A 9,636-nucleotide genomic window follows, 5' to 3' on the forward strand; every position below is an offset into this window, starting at 1 on the left:
AGATGTAGATTTCAACAAGGCATTTGATAAGGTACACCATGTGAGGCTTATTGAGAAAGTAAGGAGGCATGGGAGCCAAGGGAACATTGCTCTGTGGATCCAGAACTGGATTGCCCACAGAAGGCAAAGGGTGATTGTACAAACATAGGTGGGTCATATTCTGCATGGAGGTCAGTGACCAGTGGTGTGCCTCAGAGATCTGTTCTGGGACCCCTACTCTGCGATTTTTATAAATGACCTGGATGAGGAAGTGGAGGGATGGGTTAGTAAATTTGCTGATGACACAAAGGTTGGGGGTGTTGCGGATAGTGTGGTGGGCTCTCAGAGGTAACAGCGAGACATTGATAGGATGCAAAACTGGGCTGAGAAGTGGCAGATGGAGTTCAACCCAGGTAAGTGTGAGGTGGTTCATTTTGGTAGGTCAAATATGATGGCAAAATATAGCATTAATGGTAAGACTCTTGGCAGTGTGGAGGATCAGAGGGATCTTTGGGTCCAAGTCCATAGGACACTCAAAGCTGCTATGCAGGTTGAGTCTGTGGTTAAGAAGGCATATGGTGCACTGGCCTTCATCAATCGTGGGATTAAGCTTAAGAGCCGAGAGATAATGTTGCAGCTATATAGGACCCTGGTCAGACCCCACTTGGAGAACTGTGCTCAGTTCTGGTTGCCTCACTACAGAAAGGATGTGGAAACCATAGAAAGAGTGCAGAGGAGATTTATAAGGATGTTGCCTGGATTGGGGAGCATGCCTTATGAGAATAAGTTAAGTGAACTCAGCCTTTTCTCCTTGGAGTGACGGAGGATGAGAGGTGACCTGATAGAGGTATACAAGATAATGAGAGGCATTGATCGTGTGGATAGTCAGAGGCTTTTTCCCAGGGCTGAAATGGCTAGCACGAGAGGGCATAGTTTTAACGTGCTTGGAAGTAGATACAGAGGAGATGTCAGGGGTAAGCTTTTTACGCAGAGAGTGGTGAGTGCGTGGAATGGGCTGCCGGCGGCAGTGGTGGAGGCGAAAATGATAGGGTCTTTTAAGAGACTCCTGGATAGGTACATGGAGCTTAGAAAAATAGAGGGCTATGGGTAAGCCTTAGGTAGTTCTAAGGTAAGGACATGTTCAGAACAGCTTTGTGGGCCGAAGGGCCTGCATTATGCTGTAGGTTTTCTATGTTTCTATTATGATCTGCTGAATATATTCAGGAAAACTAGATTCAAATTGATGCACAACCTGATAGGGTAATTAAGAAGGTGTATGGTGTGTTGACCTTCATTAGTCAGGGGACTGACTTCAAGAGCCACAAGGTAATGTTGCAGCTCTATAAAACCCTGGTGAGACCACATATTGGGTTCAGTTCTGGTCACCTCATTATAGGAAGGATGTGGGGGCTTTCAAGGGGATACAGAGGAGGTTTACCAGGATGCTAACTGAACTAGAGGGCATGTCTTATGAAGATAAGTTGAGTGAGCTGGGTTTTTCTCTTTGGAGTGATGGAGGATGAGATGTGACTTGATAGAGATGTAGAAGATGATAAGAGGCATTAGGGACATTTAAGAGTCTCTTAGCTAGGCACATTGATACAATATAAACCACTATAGCACAGTACAGGCCCTTCAGCCCACAATGTTGTGCTAGACTTCTAACCTACTGTAAGATATATCTAATGCTTCCCTCCTAAAAACCCTCCATTTTTCTGTCATCCATGTGCCTAAGAGATTCTTAAGTGCCCCTAGTGAAAGAAAAATGGAGGGCAACATTGGAGCCAAAAGTTAGACTGATCTTGGAATAGGTTAAAAGGTCAGCACAACATTGTGGGCTGAAGGACCTGTACTGTGCCATGTTCTATGTTATATGAGGGAAGTCTATATAATTTGGCCCAGCATCATTGAAGAAACTGAGATTTGTTTCCAGGTCAGGATGGTTTATGGCTTGGAGGGCAACTTCTATATACTGGTGTTTCCCTACCCAGAACATCATCAACCTTAGTTTGATCTGCAAACTAACCAACCCACACTCCCACTTCCTCATCCAAGTCATTTATAAAAATTACAAAGAGTAAGGGTCCCAGAAATTACCCCTGTGGAACACCACTGTTCACCAACCTCCAAGCAGAAAATACTCCATCTTCTACTACCCCTTTGCCTTCTGTGAACAAGCCAATTCTGAGACACTCAGCCAAGTTTCCATGGACCCATGCCTCATAACTTTCTTGATGAGCCTTCCATGGGGAACCTTGCCAAATGCCCAGCTAAAATCGTATACACCATATCCACTGCTCTACCTTCATCAACTTCTTTTGTAACCATCTCAAAAACTCAATCAAGCTCATGAGACATGACCTGTCTTCCACAAAGTCAAGCTGATTATCTCTAATAAGACTGCTCCTCCAAAGGTTTGTAAATCCCGTCAATAAGAATCCTCTCCAATAGTCTGTCCACCATTGATATCAGACTCACTGGTCTATAATTCTCAAGATTATCCCTATTAACTTTCTTGAACAATGGAACAACATTGCCATCCTCCAATCTTTTGGAATCACTCCTGGGACCCGGGAGGATGCAAAGATCATTAACAACACTCCAGCAATCTCTTCCTTCACTTCCTATAGCAACCTGGGGCATTTCCTTTCTGAGCCCAGGGACTTATTTATCCAAATGTCTTTCAGAAGGTCCAACACTACCTTTTTCTTCATCTCGACATGCTCCAGTACGTTAGCCTGTTCTACGCTTACCTCACATTCCTCAAGGGCAACCTCCATGGCGAATAATGAAGCGAAGTATTCATTAAGGACTTTCCCCTTCCTCTTCTGCCCTGAGGCACAGGTTTCTCCCTTTATCCCTGTGTGGTCCTACCCTCACTCTAGTCATCCTCTTGTTCTTCAGCTAAGTCTAGAATGCCTTGGGGTCTTCCTTAATCTTCATCACCAAGGCCTCCTCGTGTCCTTTTCTAGCTTCTCTAAGTCCCACCCCGAGCTCCTTCCTGGCTACCTTATAAGTTTCAGGATCCCTTCCTGTTCTTTAAGAATGCCTCCCCTTAACTAAATCTCCCATCTTGCTTGTCAACCATGATTCCGTTATCCAACCTGTCTCATGCGACAAACCTATCCAAAACCCCATGGAGTGCACCCTAAACAACCTTCACCTTGCTACAATGCATTTCCCTGGGAACATCTGTTCGCACTTTACGCGCCCACTTAACGGCGCAATAAAATACTTCGCAATGTCGGCGGCTCCCATCTTTGTAAATGACAATGCTAGCAGTCGTAGTGTCGTGGTCATTCTCTCAATTTTAATGTTGTTTTTTCTTATTTCAAAATTGAAATAATTGGCCATCTTCCCTTCGGGTCTGTTTGAATGCCACGGCGCAAGAAGGTTTCAAGAAGACAGCTCATCGCCACCTTCTCAAGGGCAACTAGAGATGGGCAAATAAATGCTGGCGACGCCCACGTCCTGTCAATGAATAATAATTTTTTTCAATAGTCACCCTTACAGATACACTTTAGCAGCTCCCTGGTGGATCTATTTCAGGTCCTCTTTAGCAGCTCCCTTATTGATCCCTTCCAGATCCGCTTTAGCGGTTTCGGATCCCTTCCAGATCCGCTTTAACGGCATCCTGATGGATCCCTTTCAGGTTTGGTTGCGCCACCGCGCCATCTGCTTCACGATCTGCTTTTGCGAGACTCCGATCTTATCCGCATTTAGGATCTCTTCAGCTCCGTCCTCAGTTCCCTCTGAGCGGCACCGTGGTGTATTCTTTTTAGCTTCGCTTTCGCAACGTCCGTCCTCAGTTCGCTTCAGCGCGTACCTGGTGCATCCTTTACAGATCCGCTTTAGCGGCAATCTGACGTATCTCTCTCAGGTAAGCTTTAGGGGGAACCAAGTGTATACCTTTCAGGTCCGCTTTAGGGCTACCCAGGTGTATAATTTTCAGGTCCGCTTAATCGCCACCACACCATCGTCCTAGTAGGTCCGCTTTAGCGACACCCCTGATGCATCCTCCTTAGATCCTCTTTGGCGCCTCCGCTGCATCACCCTTTCAGTTCCCACTGAGCGGTCCCCGATGTATCCCCTTCAGGTCCGTTTCAGCCGCACAGCACCATCACACTTTCGGGTCCGTTTCAGCCGGACTCTGGCAACGTTTCCTCTATTTTTTTTACAACTGCTTGGACCAACCATCGCTCTGAGCAGATAGTTGTTGACGCGGCCTGAAAACTTCGCGGAACTTTAAAAGGTTTTTTTTTGTAACATGCATACATTGAATATTTAGAATGAAAATCGAATATCAGATATTTTTGATTTTATTTATTAATTGAATTGTATGATTAAATACAGTACAACAAAAAATCTTTTACGTTTGTAATTTTTTCTTGTCTCTTTATTCAAACCGGTTGTTTATAAACACCGTACAGATTGATTTCGCATCCAGGTGAAAGATAACGCCTTAATCCTCATTAGATCATCCAAATCATTTTTAGTCTGTTTCTGGATTTACATTTGCTGGAATGCCAAGACTGGATCCGCGTTCACAGTCAGCACTAGAAGCTTGAAATGTTCCAAGGATGTCAGCAGGAATTGACGGTTCTTCACATTCTTCTTTTTTAAAACCATTGTTCAACATATCGGTGAACATCTTAACTGAACCAGTTTTAACCTTCTCAGAAACGACAAATTTCAAATCACGGTAATGCTGCGATATTTTTGAGGCAACGCCTTCGTCGTAGTTCGTCATAGCAGTTGAGTATGTTTTTGTCAATCGTACAACATTCTCTTTTCCAAATTCAAACTTATATTAGTGGCAACAACGGCTATGTGCGCGGGAGCATTTCGGTTACTGTGCGGCAGCTTATAGGGAACTCCAGACCCTGGTGTTGAACTTCACCGGAACTGTGCAGAAGACCGTAATCCGTGTAGGAAAGCGATAAGGGTATGTTAACCGCTTCTCATCCCCATCAGAGCAACAACGCGGTTCATTTGATGTTCGTATTCTATCCCACCATCTTGTACATCCATTAGTTCATCCGTCACAGTTTCCACCATCTTTAATGGCACTCCACCAACAGATACGTCTTCTCCCAGCATTGTGAAGAGACTGTTCCCTTCACTACTCTCCTATTTGCAATTCCGCCTCCACTACCTTCTCACGGCACGTTCTCCTGCAAACGCACAAGGCATAGCACATATTCTTTCACCTCTTCCCTTCTGGCGTTTCCCAACCCGGGGTCCACGAGACCCTCGGTTAATGTTAGAGGTCCATGGCGTAAAAAGAGGTTGGGGAACCCTCGAGACACCATCCAGCGTTGTAAGCATTCCTTCTGGATAAAGCAGTAGTTTGGTTGCTCTTCTTCCCGTCTAGCGCACTGCATTCCAAGCTCCTGACGGTGGTCTCCTCTATGCTGAAGAAGTCAATCACCGACTGGGTGACAGTTGTGCCGAGAATCTCCATTTAGTCTGCAGAAGCTCTCGCGAGCTTCCAGTTGCCCGTCACCCGCCCCTCTCAGTCCCACTCTGAATAACTTTTGTGGAGAATTAAAGGCGGTGAGATTGAGAGCATCCTTTGAGGAACTTGAATGCAAATGGGTGCTGACAGTGCGACAACCCTGTACACTACTTATGACAGCGGCAGTGTATTAAACCGTTGTATATTTAAGTATACGTTGTATAGGCACTTTATGTCAGCGTGTACATCTACAGAATAATTTTTGTTCTATTAATATCATTGTATTAATTTCATGTGCTGTGTGTGATATATTACTGTGGTCCCAGAGAAAGGCTGTTCCGCTGAACTGTGTGCATGTCTACGGCTGAATGGCAAGAAACTTCAACTTGATATTGGGACTACGTACTTCAGCCAGAACCATCTGTGACTGGGCAAGAAGGTAGCTGGTGGAGTACAACTCGAGAACGTGTGAAATTATCCACGTTGGGAGCTTTCACTAATTGGTGAGACAGATCCTGAGATCACAAGTGGGGGTGTCCTTGGACTCAAAAAATAGACCAGTTAATCTGCAGCGAAGCCAAAGTGATTAGGAGAAATAATTTAACTTTTATTCTAACCGTAGACTGTAGATGTTTTGTGGCATCTATCCAAGATTTCACAGTTGGGGTTCCATGCGCTGCTGTTTGCATCTCCTTCCCCGTGGAGGGTCGCACTTGCCATGAGGAAGATTCACTGGAAACGCTGGCTGTTAATTTCCCTGCACAGATTCTACTGGACCGCTGAGTTCCTCCAGCAGTTTGTTTCTCTTTGGCTCCAAATTTCCGTAACTGCAGTCTTTTATATCTTCACTCGATTGCTTTCTGGGACCAGATGATAATTTATGGACCTCAAATTATGGACCTCATTTCAACAGGCACGATTATTGACCCAGTGCCACCTACCCCATACCTGTTTTAATCCTGTACCCAGCGAGATTTCACTTGCTTCATAATTGGACCACTGGTTCAGGCTGTGTTTAAATGGTTAGCGGTCCAGGGCCATCCCACCACTCTATCACGATCAATGTCGTGAAGTGTTAATTGGAATCCAGCATAAATCCCCGCATGACAAACCTCGAATTCTCCTCTCTCATTCAAACCGCAGCTTGCTCAATCTCATCCTCCCAGTGGCGTCCGGCACTAATCAGCAGTGGTTTCTAGTTTAAAACCTCTTAACCAGTGCATCGTATTTTTTTTATATATACTCGTCCCAAAGATACAGAGGGAAGGGATGATCTGCCTCGTTAACATCAGAACTGTTGCGAGAGCGGCTGACCGGAGGATTCGGAGCAATCTTTGCCTTTCTTACATTACTCAACAAATTTGTCAATAGCTGTTCGGCATGTTAAAATTTCCTGGTTTGGTTCTTCCCGATTAAGGGAAGGTAAAATTCTGAGATTTAATCCCGATTGGCGACGGGATTCATCTGGGAATGGCCCGGGTTTATATATCTCTATCTTTCGGGAGCGCACCCACCGCTGCTGGTAAACTTGATTGATCATACACAATGCGGGGGAATAGATTCTGAATTCCAACATGTAGCCGGGGGAAACGGCAGCCGCTGGTAATTATCTCTGAGAACCCGTACTCACCTCGGAAGATTAATTCCCTCCCATGTAACAACAACAATAATTCCATTACAGCTAGTCTGGAGAATGCCGCGGAAAGTCAACTCCGACAACACACTGCGCGACTAAGGAACTATCGCAAATGTTATAAAATATTATCTGCTGTTATAAGCGGTTCCAGTAGAATAAAAGGGACAAACCTCCCAGGAAATACTCGGCAATTAAGATTTTAAAATACACATCAATGCAATAACATCACAATGACTGCTGGTTAGTCGGATATCGCTAGGATATTTTACCTTCGCAGATTCTCCACAGCCCAGAATGGGAGTTTAAGTCTTCCCAGCCCTCCCCATTGTTGTAACGGGAATCCGACACGTCGATAACGTACCAATAATCCGTGGCGATCGCGACCGTCAGGAACACGAAACTTAGGAGCCCCGTTAACCCGGCGGTCACGCAGACCGTTCCGAGAGCCATCATGTACCGAGTCTCGCAGGCTGTGTCGGGCGAGATCATTTTGTTGGCTTGAGACCACCCCTCCCCACACCCGCTGCATCTCCCCAGTCGGTTCGCTTCCTCTTCTGATCGATCGAATTTCCCATCCCATCCAGGAGCAAGGGACAGGGCTCAAATGAAAATTACTTACCAATTGATAATAAATACCCCGTCCTTTCCCTCGGTTACAAGTTTTGGGACATCTACTTTATTCTTCTTGCTGGTTATCGGCGTCAAGATGATCTGAACGAACCGGAAGCGTTGAGTGTCCCATCTGGAAGGTTGCCCTTTAGTTAATCCAGCGATGGTCTAATGTTAGCGATCTGAACACATACTCTTGTCATACGTCGGCCGTGGGTCCCAGGGCAGGGACAGCAGGCCAATCCCGATGAGGGATCTCGGCCCGAAATGTCGACTCTTTGTTCCTCTCCACAGATGCTGCCCGGTCTGCTGAGCTCCTCCAGCATCTGTGTGTGTGTGTGTTGCTCGGGTTTCGATACTGCTCGGTGGTCCGGACATCTAACAGGCTGCAGACGCTGGAATTAGGAGTCACAGGCAGTTTGTAGGAGCAGCATCTGTGGTGGGAAAGGAATTGTTGACGTTCCAGGTGGAAACCCTACGGTAGCTCGCTGTTTTACGGATGGTTCATTGCAACCTGGAGGTTTTCACTGTCAGTCACCGATGGAAAGGAAAGCGTTAAAAGCAATTTTAAAGAAGAGTTGTCTCCGGCTGTTGAGGTCTCAATCTCAATTTAACTGTGGAAAGCGTGCTTCCCATTTCCCTTTCTCAGTGTCCTTAACCAGCGGTACCGACAGAACTTTACAGTATGATCAGATTTAGTTTAATATCGCATGCCATAAGATAGAGGAGCAGAATTAGGCTATTTGGCCCATCGAATCTGCTTTGCCATTTCATCATGGCTTGATTCAATTTTACTCAGCCCCAACCTCCTGCCTTCTCCCTGTATTCCTTCATGCCCTGACCAATGAAGAATCAATCAACCTCTGCCTTAAATATACATAAAGACTTGGCCTGTGGCAAAGACCAGCGTTCACTGAAGTTCCTCGCTCACATGGTGAACAATCGATCATAAATACCCAGTTACACGTAAAAATGGTGGAGGACCTCAGCAGGCCAGGCAGTACCTTGGAGAGGAATAAACAGTTGATGTTTCAGGCTCAGACTCTTTGTGAGGACTGGAAAGGAAGAGGACAGAAGCCAGAATAAGTAGGTAGGAGGAAGGGAAAGATTGGAGGGGGAATGTCCTGACGAAGAGCCTCTGTCCGTAGTGCCTTTCTATAGATGCTGCCTGGCCTGCTGAGTCCCTCCGGCATTTTTATGTTGCTCTCAATTTACAGCATCTGCAGAATTTCTTGTGTTGATAATAAAATTAAACTGTGGGGCAGCACGGTGTCATAGTGGTTAGCACAACGCTTTACAGTACCAGTGACCTGTTTCAATTCCGGCCACCGCCTGTGATGAGTTTGTACATTCTCCCCATGACCGCATGGGTTTCCTCCGGGTGCTCTGGTTTAGTCATAGTCATATTTTATTGATCTTGGGGGAAATTGGTTTCCTCGGGGTGCTCCGGTTTCCTTTGGGTTCTCCAGTTTCCTCCAGGTGCTCTGGTTTCCTCTGGGTGCTCTGGTTTCCCCTGGGTGCTCCGGTTTCCTCCGGGTGCCTCCATTTCCTCCGGGTGCTCCGGTTTCCCCTGGGTGCTCTGGTTTCCCCCGGGTGCTCCAGTTTCCTTCGGGTGCTCCAGTCTCCTCCGGGTGCTCTGGTCTCCGCCGGGTGCTCCGGTCTCCTCCGGGTGCTCTGGTTCCCCCGGGTGCTCCGGTTCCCCCAGGTGCTCCGGTTTCCTCCGGTTTCCCCCGGGTGCTCTGGTTTCCTTTGGGTGCTCCGGTTTCCCCCGGGTGCTCCGGTTTCCTCCAGGTACTCCAGTTTCCCCGGGTGCTCCGGTTTCCTCCAGGTGCTCCGGTCTCCTCCGGTTGCTCCGGTCTCCTCCAGGTGCTCCGGTCTTCTCCGGGTTCTCTGGCTTCCCCCGGGTGTTCTGGTTTCCTCCGGGTGCTCCGGTCTCCTTCGGGTGCTCCGGTTT

The 9,636-nt window shown here is 46.8% G+C and overlaps 1 protein-coding gene across 1 annotated transcript in view; it reads right to left on the reverse strand.

Moving 5' to 3' along the window:
- tmem235b (transmembrane protein 235b) overlaps positions 1 to 7,526 on the reverse strand; it is a 97,439-nt gene extending 89,913 nt beyond the window's left edge. Inside the window, exon 1 of the mRNA XM_072242715.1 lies at positions 7,343 to 7,526. Coding sequence (XP_072098816.1) covers positions 7,343 to 7,526 — 184 coding nt within the window. The remainder of the gene's footprint in view (positions 1 to 7,342) is intronic.
- Between the last annotated feature and the right edge of the window lie 2,110 nt (positions 7,527 to 9,636).

The sequence above is a fragment of the Mobula birostris genome, chromosome 24, assembly GCF_030028105.1.
Source record: "Mobula birostris isolate sMobBir1 chromosome 24, sMobBir1.hap1, whole genome shotgun sequence".
Taxonomy (NCBI): Eukaryota; Metazoa; Chordata; class Chondrichthyes; order Myliobatiformes; family Myliobatidae; genus Mobula; species Mobula birostris.